The 25,134-nt window shown below is 40.3% G+C and overlaps 1 protein-coding gene across 8 annotated transcripts in view; it reads right to left on the bottom strand.

Annotated features, from left to right (window-relative positions):
* Window positions 1-2,103: 2,103 nt before the first annotated feature.
* NEK10 (NIMA related kinase 10) overlaps window positions 2,104-25,134 on the bottom strand; it is a gene marked incomplete at both ends in the record, with an annotated part of 236,981 nt that continues 213,950 nt past the window's right edge. For all 8 annotated transcript variants that reach the window (XM_080715029.1, XM_080715023.1, XM_080715024.1 and 5 more), the window contains 4 exons: window positions 2,104-2,152; window positions 8,681-8,736; window positions 8,820-8,872; window positions 12,162-12,270. In XM_080715029.1, the coding sequence (XP_080571155.1) occupies window positions 2,104-2,152; window positions 8,681-8,736; window positions 8,820-8,872; window positions 12,162-12,270 (267 nt within the window). The remainder of the gene's footprint in view (window positions 2,153-8,680; window positions 8,737-8,819; window positions 8,873-12,161; window positions 12,271-25,134) is intronic.

Raw genomic sequence — 25,134 nt, 5'->3', positions numbered from 1 at the left:
ATCACAGTTCTAGGGAGGCTGAGACAGGAGGATGGCAAGTTAGAGACCAGCCTTAGCTACTTAGTGAGGCCCTCTGCAACTTAGTGAGACCCTGTTTCAAAAATAAAGAATTAAAAAAGTGGGGTCTGGGGGTGTAGCTCTGAGGTAGAATGTCCCTGGGTTCCATCTCTGGTGCTGCCAAAAATATATATATATATATAGAGAGAGAGAGAGAAATAAAAACATCTTAAATAAATCCCTCCTTTTTTTCCCTTTCCCAGGTGTAACTTTTGAATATTAGCATCTTCTAAACTCTGTTTAGTATACGTTACCATGTGAGTAAGAACTTCATTGTCCCAGCTTTCACCCACAGCTTAGTTTATTCTAAGCCTGAGCTTCCATCACAACTGAAATCTGTGCCCTCTGGCTCCTGCAAGATGAAGCCATGTGTTCCCTCCATTTATTAAAGGATATAAAGAATAAGATAACATGGTCAAATTAAGTTGGAATAGGAATAAGATTTTTTTCCCCGGGGAAATGAATAATATTTAGATTTTCTATATGAATTTCTCATGTGGATGGAATTGATTTGAAAGCTGAAACTAAAATTTTGCAACTATAATTGTATCTGTTGTTTAAAATGACAAAGCATTCAGTCGTTGATTTGGCTTAAAGACAAAGAGATTCATTGGCAATCTTCAAAAGCATTAGTGCACGGTTAAAATGAAGTCAGATACAATTTTTTGTTAAACAAACTAATTGTAAAAATAGTGTAGATTCACATTAAGTGGTTTCTGTGTATTATCCCAAAAGGTTAGATCACATTTCATCCACTATAAATAGACTGAACTAAAATAACTAAAATTCTATTTAATCATGCTAAAGTTATGTCAATGTAATTAAAAAGAACAACTCAGTGAGAAGTAAATAAAAATGTAATTTCAGCCTCTAGATTACTAATTATATAGAATAAATTGTTTCTTAAGTAGGTAGAAGTGCAGTTTGATTTGGCAACGAGGGACTTCTTGACATTATGCCAAAGTTATAAGAAGCTAGTTGACGACAGGGAGTTTTAGCCCAACAAAAATCTAGCAAATTCTTATCATAAATTCTTCCTGCATAGGGATGGGACACTGTTTGGCATTCTGTTTTCTTTCTTTGGGCTCGAGAAATGGGGAGAGAAAAAGTTTACATTTTATTACATACATAACTTGCTTTCATTTCAAATTCCCAAACAATACACATTTATTTAAAATGCAGGTAATAATAGTCAGGGGAACTTAGAATAAGGAATATTGCATCTCTTTCATAGATTCTATGAACTCGTTAAAGTGCTCTAGAAACACTATGAATCTGATTAGCAGCAAAGCATTGATCTAATCAAAATCTCCCGCCCTCCCCCAGATATATGTACATATTTATATATACACACTGTATACTGATACACCCTACTAGTCTAACTTAAATCTAACAATTTAATAGTTATTCCCAGATGCTGTGCAAGTTTATAAATACTGTCTACACTGTATTATGGTTCAAGACCACTAGCACCCAAGTGGTTAAGAGAGAACCAATTCTTTCATTTAAAATAAAATTAATCACATATTTTTTTCATTTCTTTGAAGATAGAAAAAATGGGGGGATATTATAAATCACCCAATATACCCTTCTTGGCCCTATCATATTTCTTATCTAAAACTATTTTTATATGTGGGAAGTTAGATGCCTTTAAATATAGTCCCAGCGATCCCGAGTATAAGATGTTCCTTTGAAAATATAACATTTTTTTTTTTTTGCTGACTTAGAGGAAAGCTCTGTGAAAAGGGGTCCGCCCTAGCCCACCCACACAGGGCGAGTTTGGCAGTGTTTTCTCCAGGAAGCACTCCCACAACCCTGTGGTCCTGTGTGTAACACAGGCAGGGAGTTGAGCCCCGTGCCTGTCACTGTCACCCACACACACACAGGACCTCCAGAAAAAGGTGCTGCCAGCCCCCGGCCATTTTTTCTTCTCTCTTCCATATCCTTCTTAGAAACATCCAATCCATGGGCATCTTGCGGTAGCAGCTGAAGTCCAGAATTTAAACTTCACTGGGGAACATCTAGTCCATTCAGAATGTGGCATCTTCATCTTTTAGACGGGTGATTCTTTGCCGCCCATGGGTAAGAGTGGTACCTAGAAGATTCCAGAAACAGAGGGTGCTCGTTGGTCACAAACACTTCAGTTCACACATTCAATTTCAAAAGCTGTGGCTTAGCCGTATTAGTACAGAGAGCACAGTGAACCAAAAAAAAAAAAATTAGAAAAGATGGTCTTTTTCAAGATGGGAACATTTTTAGAAAGCTTTTACTGAAGGTCAGTGGTAATACAATCTTTTTCAAATTATGAACTCAACAGCAACTAGTAATATTTTATAGTAGAAAAATAAACACCCATTCAAAGTAGTTTGTTCCTTTCAATGCCTGCGCACATGAAAATAATCATTTTACATGTTCATCCGTCATGAAGACCGAAGAACAGATGACAAAAGAAATGTATGCTAATCTGATGCAGGCGTCTTCTTCTCTCGTGCATTGTTATTTCTCAACATATATATCATTTTTTTAATTATCTTTTTCTGGGCATAATGGTGCATGCTCATAATCTTAGTACTTGGGAGGCTAAGACAGGAGGATCCTAGGTTCCAGTCTAGCCTCAGCAACTCAGTGAGATCCTGATTCAAAATAAAAAGGGCTGGGAGTATTGCTCAGAGGTAAAAAAAAAAAAAAAAAAAAAAAAAAAAAAATTACCCCTGGGTTTAATTCCCAGCACAGGTAAAATAAAATAAAATGCATCCCTAAATATATTTCTAAAGATGATATGTTTGCCATCTACTCATTCACAGAACTCAGTTTTACAACACAGATAAACTTGAGGCATCCGAGGTTGTACCCTTCTAGTAAGGACACTAAATATTTATGTATACAAAATACCATTAATCACACAACTCTGCAAGTGATCACGAACATGGCCTGCTTTGGGAGCAGGTAGGAGACGGCCAAGCCTGTTTGGGCTCCTTTCATTTGCTTTACACAGCTTTCTACCTCTGAACTCTGTCTTCTCTCCTTCCTAGAAGCCTAGAAATAAGGAATCCTCATTCTGGTTTTGGTCAGGGGTCTTTGCTTCTATTTCTGTTTCTGCTACCAACTTCTTTTCCTGATGCCGTGTTCTGCATCTAAGATATTTTGCAAACCAACCACCAAAGCACTCATTATTTCAACAGTTCCAGAGAATCTTCCCCAAAGATAACAGATAAATAATGGTTTTATCCTGAGACTTTGTCCTGGAAAATGGTGCCTCTCTATTCTCTTCCCAAACCAAATATTAAACCCTACAATCTAAGCTGGAAAAAAAATTCACTGTGATTTTCACCATATTGTGGCTTAAGAACTAACTGGATGACTGATGTGTGTGTGTGTCTGAAATACCAGCCTTAAATTGTAAGCTTAAATAATAAAGCTATCGCCTAAGAAGTTCTAAGCGGTACTTGATGTAATACTCTTTTGTGGTTGTGGCGATGGTGATGATACTAATGAGAAAAACAGTAGCTCTGGGTAAATGCAGGTGGAGGAATGATAGCAGAGCTCTCTCTTCCCAACCACAGAGCTGACATAGCTTTCCTCAGCTTGGGTTCCCTATAAACGATGAGAAAAATAGGAAGGTAAACAAACCGAGTCAATAGATTTCTTTCCCATGGGACTTCTCTGAGTCTTTCGTATGGTACTTAGCATCAATATCCTCCCAAAATGAAAATTCAAAGTTTTAGCTATGAAACTTTATCACTCTGTGAGCATCTAAAATTTCTTATAATATTGGTCATACTACGGAACCTATTTGGGAAAAATATACTCCACTGATTCTTTTCTCTTTCTTTCTTTCTTTCTTTCTTTCTTTCTTTCTTTCTTTCTTTTCTTTCTTTCTTTTTAACTATGGATTGAACCTAGAGGCGTCCTAAGTCTGAGCTACAACCCCAATCCCATTTTATATTTTTAGTTTGAAATGGGGTCTCACTAAATTGTTGACACTGACCTCAAACCTGGGATCCTTCTTTCTCAGCCTCCCAAGAAGTGGGACTTCAGGGCTATACCGCCATGCCCATCTATATTACTGATTCTCAATGCCTCTATCTGTTCTGTGATTTTTAACATTCTCCATCCTTTGACTATAGGAAAATCGTGACAAAACCAGCTATTTCAGTGCATACTTGGAGTAATATGGCTTGTGAATTATACTTCTAAGTGAAGCCTGACAATAATTCTTGAAAATCAGGTAAGAACATTTGTAAACCCGTAGTGACTTAACACATAACCAAGGGTTCTTGTTACCAAAAAACTATGAAGAGTCTTTCTCCCAAGATATGGTCTAGCAATGCTATGAGAAAGCCAAAAAGGGAATATTATGAACACATGAATTTTTTAAAACTTAATATCTGTTCTTTCTTAACACATATTGGTTAGACATATTAATGTGGATTTTTAAGGAATTTATTTTAATTTTGGGAGGCTTTTTTAAAAAATGATTTCATATCCAACCTACATTACTTAAACTTGACCATCCAAATCATGACTTTATATTCTATTAATAATTTCAAATAGATGGAGGGTCTTTTGTCTTTGTTTGTGGACATCTTATTATGTGTTCATCATAAAAAATTCATAGCACCTTTTAATAAATAAATATATTTGTAACTAGATTTTAAAAATAACTTAATGAGAATAAACTAAAAAAAATAACCATAGCCAGGACTGGTGGCACAGGCCTATAATTCTTGTACTTAAGAGGCTGAGATATATATATATACATATATATATATATATGTATATATATATATATATATATATATATATATATATTTTTTTTTTTTTTTTTTTTGCGGTACTGAGGATGGAACCCAGGGGCATTCTACCTCCGAGCTACACCCTCAACCCTATTTTTTATTCTTTATTTTGAAACAGGGTCTCACTGAGTTGCAAAGGGCTTCACTAAGTAGCTGAGGCTGTCCTTGAACCACAATCTTCCTGTCTCAGCCTCCCAAATGCTGGGATTACAAGCATGCACCACCCTGCCCAGCTTAATAAAAAAAATTCTTAATGGATTACAGATGAATGGATTACAAAATTACAACATATGTACACAATGGAATTTTACTCAGCCATAAAGAAGAACAGGATTACATCATTTATAGGAAAATGAATTGGAGAACATTATGTTAAGTGAGATTAGTCAGTCACAAAAAAGTATAAATATCAGATGCTTTCTCTACTACGTGGAAGCTAAGGAGAAAATGGGTCATAGGAATAACTCTAGATGAAGAAAGAAAAATACGGATGAGCAAATAAGGCAACGTAACTGAGGGGAATGAGCGGGGGAAGTGGGAAATTCCCTGATGTACTTGATGTGCATTCACAAACACATCAAAGTCAATCACTAAGACAAATAGAAGGAGGTAGAAGAGAAGGACTGGGGTGGGAATTGGGGAAGGGCTAAATGAGTGACATGTGCGTGCCTCTACCATCTTGTACCCCATTAAGATGGATGACTGCAATGCACCAGAAAGGAAGGAAGGAAAAAAGAAAGGAAGGAAGAAAGGCGTGGTGGCGCACGCTTGTAACCCCCGCTCTTGGGAGGCAGAGACAGGAGGATCGTGCAGGTTCGAAAGCCAGCCGCACTGGTTTAAGAGACCCTGTTTCTAGGAAGGAAGGAAGGAAGGAAGGAAGGAAGGAAGGAGGGAGGGAGGGAGGAAGGAAGGAAGGAGAGAAAGAAAGAGAAAGGGTTGAGAATATGCTCTAAGGTAGAATGTCCCTGGGTTCAATTCCCAGTACCCCAGTACTACACACAATAAACAATCAAACAAAAATAAGAAATAACCATAAATCTCAAAAAGGACAACTTTTTAAAGAAGAAAAAATATAAGTGCGCTTATAAGAGCTTCATTAAAATTACACACCTCGGGAATTGGGAAGGGCTGAGTGATGTGTGCATGTAGCCTTTACCATCTTATACTCCATTAAGATGTATGACTACAATGCACCAATAAAAAAAGTACACAGCTAGTTTTAAATTTTTTTTGGTTGTTTTCTGTAAATATTCATTACCCCTGGTCCTGAATCTCTAAGGAAATGCAGACAAAATGATGACAGTCACCTTTGCCCCACAACAAGCCAAGGTACAAGAGGCTGGGTGTCAAGAACAGAGACTTTAGTGAGGCCCCCAGCAACTTACTGAGACCTGGTTTCCAAATAAAAAATAGAAAGGGCTGGAGGTGTAGCTCAGTGGTGAAATGCCCCAAGTTCCCACCCTCCCTCCCCAAAAAAGAGAAAGAGAAGAGACACAGTCACACTATCCACAGAAGGTTGGCTCAAGTTGGCCAGGAGCTGGGAGAGTCAACAATCTCTCCGGGGATGGTGGGAGGAGAGTGGTTATGGAGATGGCGATGGTGGTTTTTGTTAACAGTATGGCTTTGGAAGATAAGAATTACTCATCATTTCTCTGCAGTTACAAATCACAACAGAACTAAATTTACCAAGGTTATATTTTGGAAATATATTATCAAGCTAAAAGATCAAGTAGTGGAATAATCTTATATGTGATTCATAGGAAAAGCTCATTGAAATGGGAAAAGGGGAAAAAATGGAGACTGAACTCAACTCAGGAAAGAATCTAACTCCCCTATAATGACTCTAACCAGATGTTGTTGTTTTTATTATTTTTTCTTTTTTTTTTCTTTTTTGTTGTTGCTGTTGTTACTAGAAATTTAACTCTGGTAAACTATCTTCAAGCTGCACTTCAGCCATATATATATATACACACACACACTTTTTTTTATTTTGAAAGAGGTCTAAGTTGCTGCAGCGCTCCCTAAGTTGCTGAGGCTGACTTTGAACCTGTGACCCTCCTGCCTCCGCTTCCTAAGTGCCAGGATTACAGGCATGTGCCACTATGCCTGGCTCACCTAGATGTTCTTGAGCTACTGGTTATCACTAAGGGAGACTTCTGAAATAATTTAGGGTGTGAATGCAAAATAGCTTCACTAGTCAGCATGGTGACACACACCTGCAATCCCAGCTACTCTGGAAACTGAGACAGGAGGACTGCAAATTCATCATCAGCCTGGGAAACTTAGAGAGACTCTGTCTCAAAAAAAAAATTAAAAATTAAAAAATTAAAAGGTTGGAGGTATGGCTCACTGGTAGTACATCCCAAGGTTCAATTCCCAATGCAAGGTTAAGGCGGGCCTTTCCTAGCTGGAAAAGAAAGTTCCTCTGGACCAAAAGGCTGCTTTGGGGAAATACTCCAAAGGTCTGTGCCTTCTATAACAATCTTTTGCCATTTAGGATATGTGCATAGATGTCTGCAATCAGTTACGAGTGGTTCCTTGGAAAAGCCAAGACAACTCGTGTGTAGTAGATTCTGTCACTGCCCACACCCTGTCATCCACACCACTTGCAGACATAGTAGCTGGATTCCCCATGGCCAGGATCCAATTTCTTTCCCTGAGGATTCTTCTGGCCTCTAGACCTTTCTTTGCCCATCTTCACAAAAGGCAAAGATACCTAGGATTAACACTTCTGGGGAAAGGCCTTCAATAGTGGCTGATGGAAACCAAATGATCAATACACTAGCTGCCTAGCTCTGTGGGTGGGATAACACACATTCTACACCGACTCTTAGATTTCCCCGGCAGGGTCAAGCTCCAGACCCACAATAAAAACCTGCTGATAATGAAACTTATTTATCATCTACCAGTGTTGCCCGAAATCACCTCTCCATAAACTACCTGCATGTAAATTATTACATCAACACTGCATCCAGTGGTAAAACCTTGGGAATCCGGAACTGGACTTAAACTGATAAGACAGAATATGTTATAGTCAGCCAGGCATGGTAGTGCACACTTGTATTCCCAGCATTTGGGAGGCTGAAACAGCAGGATCGTGGTTTGCGGACAGCCTCAGCTACTTAGTGAGGCCCTTTGCAATTCAGTGAGACCCTGTTCAAAATAAAGAATAAAAAATAGGGCTGGGGGTGTAGCTCAGAGGTAGAATGCCCCTGGGTTCCATCCCTATTATCACCCCATAAAAAGAAAATATTTTAAGAGCATCAATACTTGTTACATGAGTAGATAATATGCAGTATTAAGCAACTCAAGTTTCTTGTTTAGGGAAAGTAAATGATGACATATAATAAATACGGGCTGCATATTATTTATTCTCTGCTAAAAACATATCTTAAATTCACCTGAAGGGATTTTTTTGTTGAGTTGCTCTTCTCCTCCTAGTAATCTCTACAAATAAGGGTCAACTTCAAAAATAAAAATCTGAGTTTCTAGCTCTTCTAACATGAGACAAATCATTTTTAAACATACAGAGATTCTCCCCCAGTCAATAATATTCATGATTTGTACATGAGTAAATTACTACCAAATGATTACCTTTTGTTTCAACAGAGATTAAAGCAACTGTATCCACACACAAGATACAGCACATATATTTTACCCATGACTGTATGATAGTCTAAGCAAAGCTATTTTATTTTAAAAAAAATGTTTAAAATAAAGGTTTAAAAAGAAAAATAAACTTCTGGAATTCAAGATGGGGAAATTGGATCTAGTATCTGATGATCTTACTGCATCGTTCACATTTTAAATTGAATTCTAGCTCTCACCTGTGGGATGTAAAGTTGTAATAGCCGCTTTCCTCTAGGACTTCTTCAATCACCGTCTAAAATTGAAAATAAAAATCAAGTTAGCATCGAATTAAAAGCAACACAGTAAAACCATTCAGAGGCGCGGCCAAAGCCTCACCTGCATCTCTTCATATGTGATGCCCTCCTCCGAGTCGAAGCTGGTAGGTGAACCTGAAATAGATGAATTCCAGAAAGTCTGACATTCGCTTCCCATTTCTTTAGTTATACCTTATTGACCATTATGACTTCGGCTGCAGTAAAGACAAGTCAATTTCTAATGATAAAGATGAGACCTACTAGTCAATTCCAGCTGGGTGTGGTGGCACATGCCTGTAATCCCAGTACTTGGCAGGCTGAGACAGGAGGATTGCAGATTCTAGGCCAGCCATAACAACTTAGCAAGACCCTGTTTAAAAAAAAAAAAAAAAAAAAAAAAAAACTAAAAAGGGTCATGTGTCTTGGTTTTGTAGTACTGGAGATTGAACTCAAGGGCATTCTATCCCCAAACTACACCCCCAGCCCGATTTTCTTATTCTTTATTTTGAAAGAGGGTCTCACTAAATTGCTGAGAGCCTCACTAAGTATCTAAGGCTGGCTTCGAACCTGAGCAATCCTCCTGTCTCAGCCTCCCAAGCGCGGGGATTACAAGCGTGCGCCACCACGCCCGGCGTTGGCAGCACATTTTTAAAGCTGACTTTAAAGGTGTTCCCCGCTGGCCACAGTGCCTGCAGCTCCAGTCCCCTTGGCTTTCGCCAATCCTGCTGTGACAGGGGCCAAGCCTGCTGTGCTCCAGGAGGGTAGAGTGGGGAGCATCCAGCAGCCTGGGAGAAGTCTGTCTGTGGATGCCAACGCAGTCTCAGGCTACTGCGAGACTTACATCAGAGTTCATCTTATCACCATTGCTATGACAAGGAGAGACGTGGCCTGCAGGTGACTTACCTGTCCTGGGGGCCGCTTTCAAAAGCATAATGGCTCTAGACATCACGTTATCTTCATCTAAGGATTTTATCAGGTCTATTTCAAAGGAAATCTTGCCTTATGTGGGGGTGAGCTTTATTCCAGGCCAGTTTGACAATCTTGGAAAAAAAATTTTTTTTACGGTACTAGGGATGGAACCCAGGGGCGTTTTACCTCAGAGCTACATCCCCAGCCCTGTTTTTTATTCTTGATTTTGAAATAGGTTCTCACTGATTTGCAAAGGGCCTAAGTAGCTGAGGCTGTCCGCAAACCGCGATCCTCCTGTCTCAGCCTCCCGAATGCTGGGATTACAAAGTATGCTCCACCATGCCCGGCCAACCTTAGGGAAAGTTTGATAATTGATACCTAAATTAATTTGCTTAGTCCACAATAAAGTTGTGGTCAGAATGAGCATTTTTCCAAGCCAAAGAGACATCAAGTCTTCATTTAACTGTGAAAGCTTCATTTCTGTTGACTCTACAGAGTCACATAACTCTAGCTCATGGGGATTCAGAATTACTTAGGAACTCTGAAACCTCAGAGTAGCCAAGAACTCTTCTTAAAGTTCAAACATGACAGGAAATATTCAATCACACTGAGCCCCTGCTAATAGGAGCAAGGTACTTTTGTTGTTGTTGTTGTTGTTATTGGTGTGTGTGTGTGTGTGTGTGTGTGTGTGTGTGTGTGTATGGTACTGGGGATGGGAATCCAGGGCTATCTACCTCCAGGCTACATTCCCAGACCTATTTCATATTTCATTTTTAAACAAGAGCCTCACTAAGTTGCCGAGAGCCTCACCAAGTAGCTAAGGCTGGCTTTGAACTTTCATGATCCTCTTGTCTCAACCTCCCAAGTACTGGGATTACAAGTATACGCTACCACATTCAGCTCAGCCAGGTAGTTTTTAAGTAGACTTGATCCTCTTATAATTCTATGATACTGATATTATTTACTTTTATTATTTTGTCGCTTTAAAATTATTTATTATCTCAAATTGTTTTATGATTTCAAATTGTATTTATTTATTATTTATATTTATCCCCATTTTACAGGTAAAGATACTGAGGTTCAGAGAGGTTAAATACTTTGTCCAGAATCAGCTACTAAATGGTTGGGCTGAGATTTCAATTTAGGCATCCAGGTTTGCAGAATCTGTGCCATTAATGCCTATTATAGGAGCCGGGCATGGTGGCTCATACCTGTCATCCCAGTACTTGGGAGGCTAAAACAGGAAGATCACAGGTCAGAACCCAGCCTCAACAATTCAGCAAGATTCTCAGCAACCTAGCAAGACTGTTTTTCAAAATAAAAAATAAAATAGGGAGGTAGGTGTGGTGGCACATGCTCGTAATCCCAGTACTTTGGAGGCTGAGACAGGAGAATTGCGGGTTTGTGAGGACCTCTACAACTTAGTGAGCCCTTGTTTCAAAAATAAAGAATAAAAAAATAGGGCTGGGGGTATAACTCAGAGGTAGAATGCCCCTGAATTCAATCCCCAGTACTGCAGAAAACTAAACTGGCACCAGGCGTGGTGGCGCACGCTGGTAATCCCCGCGCTTGGGAGGCGGAGACAGGAGGATTGCGCAGGTTCGAAGCCAGCCATGCTGGCTTAAGAGACCCTATTTCCAAAAATAAAAAAAGTATAAAATAGGCCTGGGAGTGTAGCCCGGAGATAGAAGGGTTTCCAGGAACCCCAGTACCACCAAAAAAAAAAAAAAAAAAAAAGATAAAATAAACTAGAAATGTACTTAAAGGTGGAATGCTCCTGAGTTCAATCCCCAGCACCACACATGCACACACAAATAATAATAATGATGATGATAACTGAATAATCTCTCTGCTATATTACCTCCTCATGTGAAATTTATGCTGAAACAAAAGAAAATTAAATATGTCTGATGTAGCTGGGCATGACGGTGTGCACTTGTAATCCCAGTACTTGGGAGGCTGAGACAGGAGGATCACAGGTTTGTAGACAGCCTCAGCAACTTCGTGAGCTACTATTTCAAAATAAAATAGGGATGAGGGTGTAGCTCGGAGACAGAATGCCCCTAAGTTCAATCCCTAGTTCTGCAAATAAAGCAAAAATAAATATGTCTGACGTGGACTTTTCAGTGAGTTTCTAGCCCTCTCCGTTTGACTCTCCAAGCTTCCTGCTTCTGTTCTTTATGTCCCTGGATGCTTCTGAGCATCTTATTTCCTATCATCAGATAAGCAAGAAGAAATAAAAGGAACTAACAATTCACCCACGCAGATTCTGCTGCTCGTCTGTGGTATTAATAAATGATCACGGAAGCTACCGCCATGGGATAAGATAAATCTCAGGGAATTTTTAGATTCTTAATATACCTCCCATCCAACCACTGCCATAGACAACAAAATAAGCTTTTTTTTTTCTTTTCAGCTGAAGATGACATTTTAGAAATAGCTGTTGATCCGTGTGTGTGTGTGTGTGTGTGTGTGTGTGTGTGTAAGCCAGAACACCCAGGTGAATGACCGTTACCTGTCAGGTTATTTGGGGACAGGCTATTTCCACCGGATGAGTGACCTGATGAATGATAATCAGCCGTGAAAAAGGTGGGCTCGATGGGCTCGGGAGATCCCTGAGACAGCTGAAACAAACAAACAAACAAAAAAGCAAAACCACATCTTATTTTATATTCAGACACACATGATGGGAGATCGCTACATGGGGTTTTCCATTTCCCTGTGTTTTTGCAGAGGAATTTTACTGCTCTATGAGTTACAGTTCCTTGTAAATAGATAAATATCGTCCTTCCAAAGCAACTTATAAGTTGAAAACAGTCTAATTCCAGTGAAAGCCAGTGAAACAATTCTCTGGTCACATGAAAATGTTCACTTTGGAGCCTTATGAGAACAAAATAAAAATGGAGAGAAAAAATAATGGCATGGGATGGGGACACCAAGATGTTATTTTTAATCGGGCGTAGGAGGGATGAACTCCAATTATTCAACAGAACAACATGCTTCGTCCAAATCATAACCTTTTTATTATGTCTCTGCTTTGAATAATGCCTTTGTGTTTGACCAAGGCAAACAAGTTTCCTAATATGTTTTGCTAAATTACCACTAATTATCTGGGCCCAGTGATACACCCCTGTGATCCCAGTACTTGGGGAGGCTGGGACAGGAGGATCAGACTCAAGGCCAAATTCAATAACTTAGCAAGACCCTATTTCAAAATAAAAACTAAAAAAAAAAAAGAATGGGGTATGGCCCAGAGGTAGAGCACCCCTGGATTTAATCCTCAGTACTTAAATAATGATGATGATGATAATAATAACAATAATAATAATAATTACTACTAATTAATTTTAATCTTCAAACATCTATTCTCAATACTCTAAAAAATTACTCACATAATGATAGAATTTATTGATGTTTCAGTTGTTTAATGCTCTTCCATTAAGTTAATTTTTTTATTTTTTATTTTTGGTACTGAGGATCAAACCCAGGGACATCTAGCCTCTGAAATATTATATATATATATATATATATATATATATATATATATATATACACACACACACACATACATATATACATACACACACACACACACACATATATATACATATATATTAATTATTCTTTATTTTGAAACAGGGTCGTATTGAGTTGCGGAGGGCCTCTCTAAGTAGCTGAGGTTGTCCACAAACCGCGATCCTCCGGTCTCAGCCTCCCAAATACTGGGATTACAAGTGTGCGCCACCATGCCCAGCTCCCATCCCTCTTTATTTTGAAACAAGGTCTCACCATGTTCCTGAGGGTCTAGATAACTTGCTGAGGCTAGCCTCAAACCTGTGATTCTCCTGTGTCAGCCTCCCAAATACTGGGATTAATGATACACACCACTGTGTGCCCAGCTAAAGCTAAATTTTTAAAATGAAACTTTAGGCTATAAATGTTTTTCAACTCCTTTCACCTTAAATTTCAACCACCACGTGAACTAGAAGTTTCAGCACCTGAGTTAATAGAACATACTTTTAAAATGTCAAGTACTAATAAACCAGAAACAAATGGCAAAATCTGTACTACACAATCGTAGTTACTTTGGCTTCATTTACTCTGTTCATGAGTTAAAATGCAGTGTCATTCAATCACTGTAGAAAACCAGCGACACACTCTCCAACTGAACAACACATGCCTATGCTACGAACCAGCAGTCTCACCCTTGGAGGTTTACATGAGAGAAATGAGCCCAAATATCCATCACAAGGCATGTACGAGAATGTTTATAGCAACTTATCCATAATAACTAAAAAAAACTGGGAAAATCCCCACGGAAAGAAGAGCAGACAGATATGTTAAGATGTGCTCGTGCAATGGAATTCTGCAAAGCAGAGGAGAAGGAAAGGTGAAACCGACAATATGAGTGAGTGTCCAACAGGAGAATTAGAAACAGGAGGACACAGAGTGGATGACTTCACTTATGTCCATTTCCAGGCAAAACCAACCAGCAGTGATAGAAATCAGGATACCTACATTATGAGCCAGGCATGTCTATACCCCCAGTGCTTGGGAGGCTGAGCAGGAGGACTCCGGGTTCGAAGGCAGCCTCAGCAATTCAGCAAGACTGTGTCTCAAGACAAAAATTAAAGCCAGGCATGGTGGCACACACCTGTAATCCCAGTACTTGGGAGGCTGAGACAGGAGGATCAAGGTTCAAGAGAGCCTTAGCAAGGTGGTGAGACTCTCAATAACCTAGTGAGACTCTGTTTCAAAACAAAATATAAAAAGGGCTGGGGGTGTTAACTCAAGAGTTCATAGAATGCCCCCGGATTCAATATCCAGTATCAAACTTTTTTTTTTTTTTTTTGATACTAGGGGTGGAACCCAGAGGCTTTCTACCCCCGGCCTATACTCCCAGACCTACTTTTTATATTTTATTTGAAAACAGGGTCTCACTAATTAGCCAAGGCTGGCTTCGAACCTGTGCAATTCTCCTGTCTCAGCCTCCCAAGTGCAGGGATTACAAGCGTGCGCCGCCATGCCTGGCTCAAACAAAATTTTTAAATTAAAAATTAAAAGGGTTGAATGCTTTATATATATTCCCTTAAAAGGACTATATGCTTTTGAATCTAAAAAGGGCTGGGGGTATAACTCAGAGATAGAATGCCCCTGTGTTCAATACCCAGTACTGTAAAAAATAAATAAATAAATAATAAATAAATAAATAAATAAATAATTAGATTGTGGCAAGAGATGTGTCTGGACCAAGAGAACTTTTTTTTTTTTTTTTTTTTTTTGGTGGTACTGGAAGCCCTTCTACCTCTGGGCTATACTTTCAGACCTATTTTTTTAAATTACTTTATTTTTTTAATTTATTTTTATTGGTGCATTGTAATCATACATCACATTGGAATATAAGACTTGAAAGGATATACAAGCACACATCATCCAATTAGCCCTCATCAGTCCTATTTTTTTTAACATTTTTATTTGGAAACAGGGTCTCTTAAGCCAGCGCGGCTGGCTTCGAACCTGCATGATCCTCTTTGTCTCCGCCTCCCAAGCGCAGGGATTACAAGCGTGCGCCACCACGCCCGGTGGACCAGGAGAACTTCTATGGATCTAGAAATAGTCTACAGACATGGGTGGTGTTTTCATGGGTGAAGACATATGTAAAAATGCATGGGGCTGGCTGTATATGTACCTAGATCCCTGTAAGCACTGTCCATTTTACACCTCAATAGAAATATAACATCCCATCATTGTATTTTGAATACTGTAAATTCAAATCATTTCTGTGTTTTCCAGTCTCCATGTTACCAAACATCTACTACATTAGGGGAAAAAAAAACATGGTTCCATTTGCTTTTTTAAGTCTTTTTCCAATACAATTTAACGATGCATTGTAATCACACATCACAGTGAGGTTCAGTGTGATGGGGACATACACGCACACAGGACTTGGTGAGTTTCCCAGTGTTTTGTCCTTACTTTTATAACAACTGATAAAGTTAATAACCACCTATGATACGGCAAGATGGTGACCCAACCGTAATGCCGGAGGCTCTGAGAGTCAAGCATTCACAAGGAGGTCAGCCCTAAGCATTGCACATTTCACAGAGCGCAGCTAATAGGTCAGTCTGACTAAGCTCCTTAAGCTGTATTACGGTGCTGAAAATAATTTCCTGGTATTACCTTTTGGGGTGACTGCAGATGGGATTTTCCCTCATATGGTTTAGTGCAGGAGTAACTGAGCCACTTAAAACACTCTTCCTAATGATAGAGCTCTTATTTGACTTAATTATCAAGTGTTTATCTTAGAATCCTAAAGACGTGACGGCCAAGAAGATGTTTAAAGCCCCCAAAGAAAAGTATGTGAATTCTAACCTGCAGAGGTCAAGACTGTCATTTTGAGACAACAAAGACAAACCATCTTATCCTTGATGTCCACAATTTTAAACCTTAAAGACAAGGGGTTTTGAGGTTTCCGGTCTCCTGACACATTAGTGATCTCCTTTAGCTTAGGAACTTCCAATCTTCAGAGAAATGTTGAACGCAAGGACTATGGATGAAGACAAGGGCTAAAATTCACTTACATTTGAATCCAGACACATTTATTTTTATTCTAGAAGTTCCTCAGAACTTCTTTTGGTAATTTGCTGGATGTAAAGACTCTTTCAGCAAACATTTTTTTTTTCTTTTTTGCCCCTTACAAGGCGATGGATAGTCGTAAGATGCCTTACGAGCCTACCAGAGTGCAGAAATGACCGGCGTCTCTGAGACTCACGATCTGACAAGAAAAGGGGGCTAACGTGTGTGAAACGAGGTTGTTACCATCGACCCCAAGGTGTGCAACGAGAAAGTGAGTCCCTGATTTATAAAACAAAGAGAGTTCATGGAGACCGGCGTGGTTTGCAGAGGATCTGGAGGAGAAACACAGGAGCCCGGCCTCCAAGGATGGGTTTGGATGGATGGAAGGAAGAAAGCAAAGTGGTCATTCCAGGTGAGGGGAGCTGGGGGTGAAGGTCAGGCATCACCTATTAATGACAGCTGGGGGTGAGGCATCACCTATTAATGACAGGCTTAAAGGAACGGGACACAAGCCCATGTTATGGAGTCGTGAGGATTCAGGTCAAGGAGAGAGGGGAAGGCAAGGGCCAGTCTCGATTTCAGTGGGTTTTTTAAAACATTTTTAAAACAACTATTATGTGCTGAGCTCAGAGCCAAACCATGAAAAAGCCCAAGGGTGACCAAACATTCTACTCTTGGAACCTAGTTAGGGAGAAATATATCTGAAATATCCATGTTGACACACACAAAATTGCAACTGTGCCAGATGCCTTTGAAGGGCAGATTTGTGGCTCCGGGAGGAAATAATAGATTTGACTTATCCGGGAAAGACTTTCCCAAGAAAGAGACACTTATGCTAAGAATTCTGTTAAAAAATAAATAAGAATGTCAAGAACATTATAGGCAGAGGGAAAGCATAGGCCAAGGCTATGGAGGAACAGGCATGGTACATGAGCAAGCGTGTGTGTGTGTGTGTGTGTGTGTGTGTGTGTGTGTGTGTGTGTTTTACTGGTAACTCAACAACCCAGGAGTACTCTCTATTCAAGCTATACCCAAGCCCTTTTTATTTTTTGTTTTGAAACAGGGTCTCATTAGGTTACTGAGAGTCTCACTACATTGCCAAGTCTGCCCTTGAACCTGTGATCCTCCTTTCTTAGCGTCCCAAGCACTGGGATTACGGGCGTGCACCACCACACCTGGCTGAGAAGCAAACTTTGGAAAGGGCCTTGTGGCTGGTGTGGAGAATGAGAGGGACAAGAGGGGGTGTCATGAGGGAGGGGAGAGGCAGGGGTGAGGCCCAACATGGTGAGGACCTTCACATTTTACGATATGATCCCCCTCGAGGTTTTCCTATGTTTGAGTGTGTGTGTGTGTGTGTGTGTGTGTGTGTGTGTGTGTGTGTGTTTGAGTGTGTGGGGGAGAGGTGCTCTGTTTTTAACCAGAAACACCTTCTATGCAATGCAGTGGACATCACATTTTTGGCGAGGTGGGGTGAATACAGACCTACTCTGAGGAGGTTCCTGCAAAGAGCTAACTCATCGAGCCTGCAAGCTGGATCCCAGAGTTTAGATGCTGCTCTAGGAAGCTACCAACAAGTATGAGTATGCTAATAAAACAAACACATTTATTATTTATTATTAGTAGTATTATTTATGCAAATAAAACAAAGTGTTTAAGAACTTTTAGTCTGGCAAGATGAATCGGGGAAGATTGGTGAAGAAGTCGTGGCACTAATGCAAGGAAGGAGGCCAAGAGCTTGGACTAGGTGGTCGCCAAGAAAATGGAAGGATCCTACAACCTCACTTAGCACCTGCAGTAAAGACCTTCTAGACGTACTTGATATTCTATTTCGTTTTTACAATTACCCTCCAATGTAAGGGGATCCTCATTTTATAGATGAGAAAGCTGAGAGGTAAAGTAATTTTCCCAAGGAGAACAAAACCAGGGCCAGAACTCAGGACCCAGGGTCCCAGGCTGTCTACCATCAAAGGTCAAGCAAAATCATCTACCAATGAATATTCCCAGATGTTAATGACTTAAGGTACCCACAAAAAAATAAAGTGACTCAGTATAGAGCACTTACCTAGCATGCCTGAGGACCTTGGTTCAATCCCTACTACAGGAGAGGAAAGAAAAAAAGAAAGAAAGAGAGAAAGAAAGAAAGAAGAAAGAAAGAAAGAGAAAGAGGCCTAAAAATAAAATAAAGCAGTGAGACCTTATTTCAAAATAAAAATAAAAAAGGCTGGGGGTGTAACTTGAAGGTAGAATGCTCCTGGTTCAAGTCCTAGCACCAAAATAGAGATAGGTGTATAGATGGATAGATTGATGAACAGACAGATAATAGATAGATAGATAGATAGATAGATAGATGATAGACCAATTGGTTGATCAATAGGTGTATAAAATAAAATGAAGCAGTTGGAAAGGACTGTGAGATTAGCAGAAAGCATACAGATGCCTCTAGTGTTACTGATGTGGAACCAGGAAGGGAGAAGAAGGGGGTGAGTCAAAATCTGGACATGTCAGATGACACAGTAAATACTCCTCAATAGGTGTCAATAGGGGGGACACAAGAGAATGCCTGAGATGCAGCAGCCCCTCTGGGGCTCCGAGATGGCTCAGCAGTCCTACACCAGGACCACGTGAGTGGGCCCTCTCTTGCACCAGGAGCACACAGCTTACAGATGCACCTCCAGTTTTTAGCATGAGTGCTCTGTTTGGAAAAAGATGCTCCTTCTGAACTGACATAAAAGGGCTCTTCTGGTCTGAATAAACATCTACACCAAAGAACAAATGGCTGTGCACACTGCTGAACGGAAAGCGTCAAGTAAACACATTAAAGAGAACAGGCTGTTACCCTCTCTCCTCCCCGAACACTGATGCGTTTGAGCAGGGATCGGGCCATTTTAGCATTTATTGGTCAATTGAGAATAAAGACTATTTTAGGCCAAACCTAAGCAGAAGAAAACAATGCAGAATACAAATGTAATCTTTACTAAATCTCCCAAAACTACATCTTTTTTCCCCCATATTATAAAATAGGCTTATCAGCTGCAGAACAGCTACACAAATTATTGAGGATCTAATCAACGGAGATAGAGCTCTGGCGGAAATTGAGCTGAGCATAAATGAAATTAGGTGCCAGGAGAGAGAAAATCCACAACTGTTCCATTACTCTGCCCTGGCCAGCCCTCCAGTCTCATTTCCTTTAGATGTTTTCTGTCCTCTTTGACTGAACTACACCATTAAAAGACATAACATATTGCTTAATTTTGCATCTTTTCTAACCTACAGTTCCTTTCTATTTGTTTTTATTAGATTTTTTATAAGTCACTATATCAATGGAGATATTCAGTATTTATATACTTATAGTCACTTATACAAACACAAACATACACACAGTCCACCAACAGCTCTACCACAGTCTCCACTTCTGCCAAATGTAGCCCTGTTGGTCAGATATTTACATTTCTACCAAGAATTGTTTCCCAAACAGAGAATTTCAAAGCTAAAGAAGGCTGGAAATCGATTGCCCTGTGTTAAGTACAACTTACAGTCTGAAGACTGTTCTCCATGGACTCCCAACCAAACCCTGACCCTGGTGCCCCAGCCAGGCAGGAGGGTCAGTCATGGGAGCTGCTCTACTGGGTCAAAACAGGTCCGTGCTGCCCCCTGGTGGTTTAGGAAGCTTCTTCAGGGCTTTGGCAAGGGCTAGACAACCCCAAAGCATGATTCTTGGATGCGCAAAAGAGTCATCTTTTAAAGTCCACGTTGCTGAGAAGTCGGCCTGCCTGAGAAAGAGCTGAAAATAGGAATTAAAGACAGTGCCAGCTGTTCCATCGTATAAACTCGACCTGTTGATCGCACTGGAGAGGAGACTAGAGACTGAACACAAGCGTCAGAAGGCACATTGCCTACAGGAAGCAAATTGGGGTAACCTAGGCCTTTCTTACTCTGCGAAATGGCAGCCTCAGCAGCCTCAGGGAGCTGGGGGAAAATGCAAAGCAGTGGGACCCAGATGCTACTGTATCCAGATACATATTCTGGCCTCTTGGACCTCCTATCTTTCTAGTAAAAAAATCTCAAGCCCACTGGCCATGCCAGATGTTCACGGTGGGCAGATGCTGCGTTCTATGCAGCTGCCCAAGTGGCTCAGGGTGTCCCTGGACCCTCAGTGGCCACAGCGGGAACTAGGTGGAAGGGCACAACCCATGCGGGTCCCCAGGCCATCAAAGCCCTCAAACAGACGAGAGCCCCGGGTGACTGACACGCAACAAAGTCTAGAAAATGTTGAGGGTACCAGGTCACTCATTTTTAACCTTGGCTGTATGTTCAAATCACTTGGGAATTTAAAAATAAAAAACTGATACCTGGATCCAACTCCTCCTCCCCCATCATGGGATGGGCACGTGACCTGAGTTATGTATTAGTATGGCTTAAAAGCTCAAGGTTATTCTTTTCTTTTCTCTTCCTTCCTTTCTTTCTTCCTTCCCTTCCCTCCTTCTCTCCTTCCTTTCCTCTTCCTCCATCTATTTTTCCCTCTTTTTCTGCCTTCTCTCTCTTTCTATCTTTCATAGTACTCAAGATTGAATACAGGGTTGTTCTATGTCTGAGCTACATACCCTGCCTTGTTTATTTTTTATTTATTTACTTATTTATTTACTTACTTATTTTTGAAACAGGATCTCCCTATGCTGTGGCACACTAGCCTTAAACCTCTTATCCTCCTGTCTCAACCTCCCAGATGCTGAGATAATGGGTGTGCACCACTGTGTCCAAATAAAGGTAATTCTACCTTGAGTCATGAAAAATCAGAGTTCCTGGGCATGACTGAATGTTTAAAAAAGGAACTGTTTCTCACCTGGGTATGGCTTTTTTCTCTGGTTTAATCCTTGATCCAAATAATGTTTGTAATTTATACCGCAATGTTTCTTTGTCCTGACAACATGCCGAATCATGTAGGGCCAGTGCCCCATTCAGCCCACTCCTTTGTACAAATTAGAAAAGGCCCTTCCAGCCGGGCGTGGTGGCGCACGCTTGTAATCCCCGCGCTTGGGAGGCAGAGACAGGAGGATTGCACAGGTTCGAAGCCACCCATGCTGGCTTAAGAGACTCTGTCTCCAAAAATAAAAAATAGGTCTGGGAGTGTAGCCTGGAGGTAGAAGGGCTTCCAGGAACCCCAGTACCACCAAAAAAAAAAAAAAAAAAAAAGCCCTTCCTTGTCCCCAGAGGATGCAGAGCAGTAAACCAAGTGCTCTTGGGTAGGCAGAACCTGCCTGATGCTAAGTGGCAACTGTTTCCAAAATATTCATGCTCATGCATCGGTCTGGGAGAAACCTGGCATCAGTACTGAACCAAAAGTAGGCAGAAACACAAGGATGAGCTCCATGTACCCACCACCCAGCGTAACACGGCCACTCGTGCGAGCCCCTTCCCCTCCCTTCCTACCTCCATGTGGGCTAAGCTCGGGAACTGGAAAACACACCCTGTATTATGTCATCCAGCCAAATTCATCAAGGCTCTTAAAAAAATGTATGGAGTTCTTTTTAAAAACAGAATCACAACACAGGTATCCCAGTTAAAGAAATTATTGATTCCTTAATAAAACAAAATACACAATATTTACATTTTCCTGGGTGTCTCATTAATATGTATTTCAAACTTTTTGAAATAGTTCTTTTAATTCAGGAAGGATAAGTCCATGTGCTGCAAATGATTGATAGCTTTCTTTTCTACAATTTTTTTCATCTTTTCTTTTTGTGTGTGGGCCTGGGGATAGAACCCAAGGGCATTTGACCTCCAAATTATACCCCCTGCCCTATTTTTTATTCTTTATTTTGAAACAGGGTCTCCCTAAGTTGTGGAGGGCCTCACTAAATAGCTGAGGCTGTCCACAAACCGCGATCCTCCAGTCTCTGCCTTCCAAATGCTGGGATTATAAGCATGAACCACCGTGCCCAGCTAAATTTCTTCATCATTAATCTATACACAATCCCTCCCTAACTTCTTCTCTCCTCCCCCCTTTTCTCTTTCTGTTCTCTTTTTCTTGAAAATTATTTGTTGAAAAAATAGGTCTGTTTTCCTGTAGAATCTCCCAGCCTGGATTGTACTGATTTTCCTCACTATATCATTGAACGTCTTCTCTTGTACACTGTATCCTACGCATGTGGCAAGTTAGGTCCAGGGACTGGCACACTTGTTTCTGGAAAATGCTAGGTAGCAAATATTTCTGGCTTAGAAGCCATCTAGTATCTGTCTCAGCTACATATAGCCTGTGATGCAAAAGGAACTCTAGACACTCCAGAAGTGAACGCATATGATAAAACTTTATTTACAAGACCTCACAGCGGGACAGACTGGCCTGAGGCTTTGCATTTAAAATCTTGGTCAGATGTAGCTGCAAGCTTTTCACAAGAGCATGACCCAGACAGTGTTGTAGATGTCCATCGGGTGGCATGAGGTGTCCAGTTGTCCCTCTTTTTGTGATACTAGAGGCCATGAGAATCATGCCTGGATCCACTTTTTCACTGAGGGCTGCAAGACTATAATATTCTTTATTCCTTCGGCAGTTATTAACAAGTACTTCTATAACTTCCTCTCATCAGCAGTTTTGTTACCCCAAGGTAGAATAAATAAAGGAAAGGCAGAATAAATGATCCTTTCCTCTTGTAAACAAGTTTTACAATAGCGAGTGGGATTGCTTAGCATTCTCCAAAGGTAACCAATGAAAGGTTTGCTTTACTTTTTTCTTTACTATCATTATGAAGTTTTGGATTTAAACATTATTTAATGCTTTCAATCCATTGTAGTTATTATTCTTATTGATGCTCTTATTTATCCCAAAGGTGGCCAGTAGGAGCCTTTTCAAGCTGGTCTGAGAGCCCTTTTGATTCACCCTCGGTGGTACTTGATAACATTCATGCTATGCTATGCTGTTTTGTCAAGATACGCCAGTCTAATCTTATAGATACCAGCTGTTCTAGGCCAGTCAGTCATCGCCAAGAAACCATGGATGGAGCTCATTGCTGCTCGATTAGTTGCTAGACCATTTTAGTGAATTTAGTCAATAGTGAACTGTTTAGATTCCTTCTAACCCCAATCAGAGTGGCAAGCATAAAGAAATCAAATAACAACAAATGCTGGCGAGGATGTGGGGAAAGAGGAACACTTTTACGCTTTTTATGAGAGTGCAAACTAGTTCAGCCGCTATGGAGATCAGTGTGGAGATTCCTTAGAAAACTGAGAATGGATACATCATATGATCCAGCTCTACCACTCCTGAGTATCTTCCCAAAGGGGTTGAAATCAGAGAACTACAGTAACATATGCATACCCATGTTCATAGCAGCACAATTTGTAATAACCAAAATATGGAACCAACCTAGGTCTCCATCAACAGATGAGTGGATTGCAAAATTATGGGAAATACACACGATGGAAATGAAAATCATGTCATTCGCAAGATTTTCCATCAGCTCCAATGTTCCTGGAGAACATTATGTTAAGTGAGATCAACCAAGCACAGAAAGAGAAGGGACTTATGTTTTCTCTAATATGCCCTAACTATGGAGTATTAGGGACACCAGAGGAACTCCAGATAATGGAGGGGAACCTCAGCAAAGCTAGAATAGCAAGAAGGCTGAGGTTGATTAATGGAGGAGCTTCATTCAAATATGTGTATAAGTATGAATGTAGCATGGTCCACCTGGACACTCATTGTTGGGAGGGGGAAGGGGAAGTGATGGCGGAGAGGGCACCAAGCACAGTCTGAATGTATGCCATTTTCAATACGATCCACACAAAAAGAAAAAATAATAAATAAAAATTTTCTTTAAACGTCTGTTAATTCACAGTGACGCTTCCGATGATGATCTGAATTAACCTCTTCCATCTTGCTCATGTTTATCTTTTCCCAGTGCTGAAAAGGCCAGTTCCCAGAGACCCCCACACAATCACACGGTTGCTTTATTAAAGCTCCTGTAGTTCCAGCCAAGATTGAGCAGGCTGGACTGGAGACCACCTTGTGTGAGTTATAAATAAAGAGCTTAATTTCTTAGCACAGGGCTTTCCCACTTTTTGATTCCTCTAAACACCCTGCTGAGTCTCAGGCCATTAGGAAGTCGACAAAATCATCCCAGAACAATGCCTTCAAAGTGGAGGCATGGGGTCCCCCAGCTTTAGGGAAAAAGAGAAAGGTGAAAATCGAGTGTGTTTGATGTACTACTGTCACTTACCACTTCGCCAGCCCTGGTGTGGAGTGACTGTGTCGGTCGAAGGCTAATTGGCCATCCTTCATGGCCACACAGAGAATGAAATATTAACTTCTGAGCAAAATTATGCAAAGTAAAAATTATGCAAGCAAGAGACTATACCAAAAAAGGAGAGAAAAAGAAACCTAAAGGTCTCCAGCTTTTCATTTAGGAGATCTTCTTTGTTCATTTATATAGCAATGCAGGAACATAGTAATCAATATATATTTTTAAAATAGAACTGGACAAGCTGGATGTGGTGCTGAACACCTGTAATCTCAGGACTTGGGAGGCTTAGACAGGAGGATCGCAAGTTCGAAGCCAGCTTTAGCAACTTAGTGAGACCCTGTTTCCAAATAAATAAATGATGATGATGATAGCAGTAGTAGTTGTAGTCGTAGTAATAATTTAATAATAATAATAATAATAATAATAAAAGGGCTTGGAGTATAGCTCAGAAGTAGAATAACTCTAGGTTCAATCCCTAGCACCATCACCAAAAAAAAAAAAAGAAATTGGACAATTGAATATATAGAGAGAGAATACAGTCTATATTCACTAATTGTAAACTGAGTACCTGCCTGTGTTGGACACTAAGCTAGGCCCTGGGTAATCAAAGAGGACTAAGAGATTATCACTACCTTTGGGAGAAGCAGAAATGTAAGGCAGATAAAAAGATCTTTA

Source organism: Muscardinus avellanarius (genome assembly GCF_963383645.1).
Source record: "Muscardinus avellanarius genome assembly, chromosome: 18".
Taxonomy (NCBI): Eukaryota; Metazoa; Chordata; class Mammalia; order Rodentia; family Gliridae; genus Muscardinus; species Muscardinus avellanarius.
This window is presented reverse-complemented; position numbering and strand designations above follow the sequence as displayed.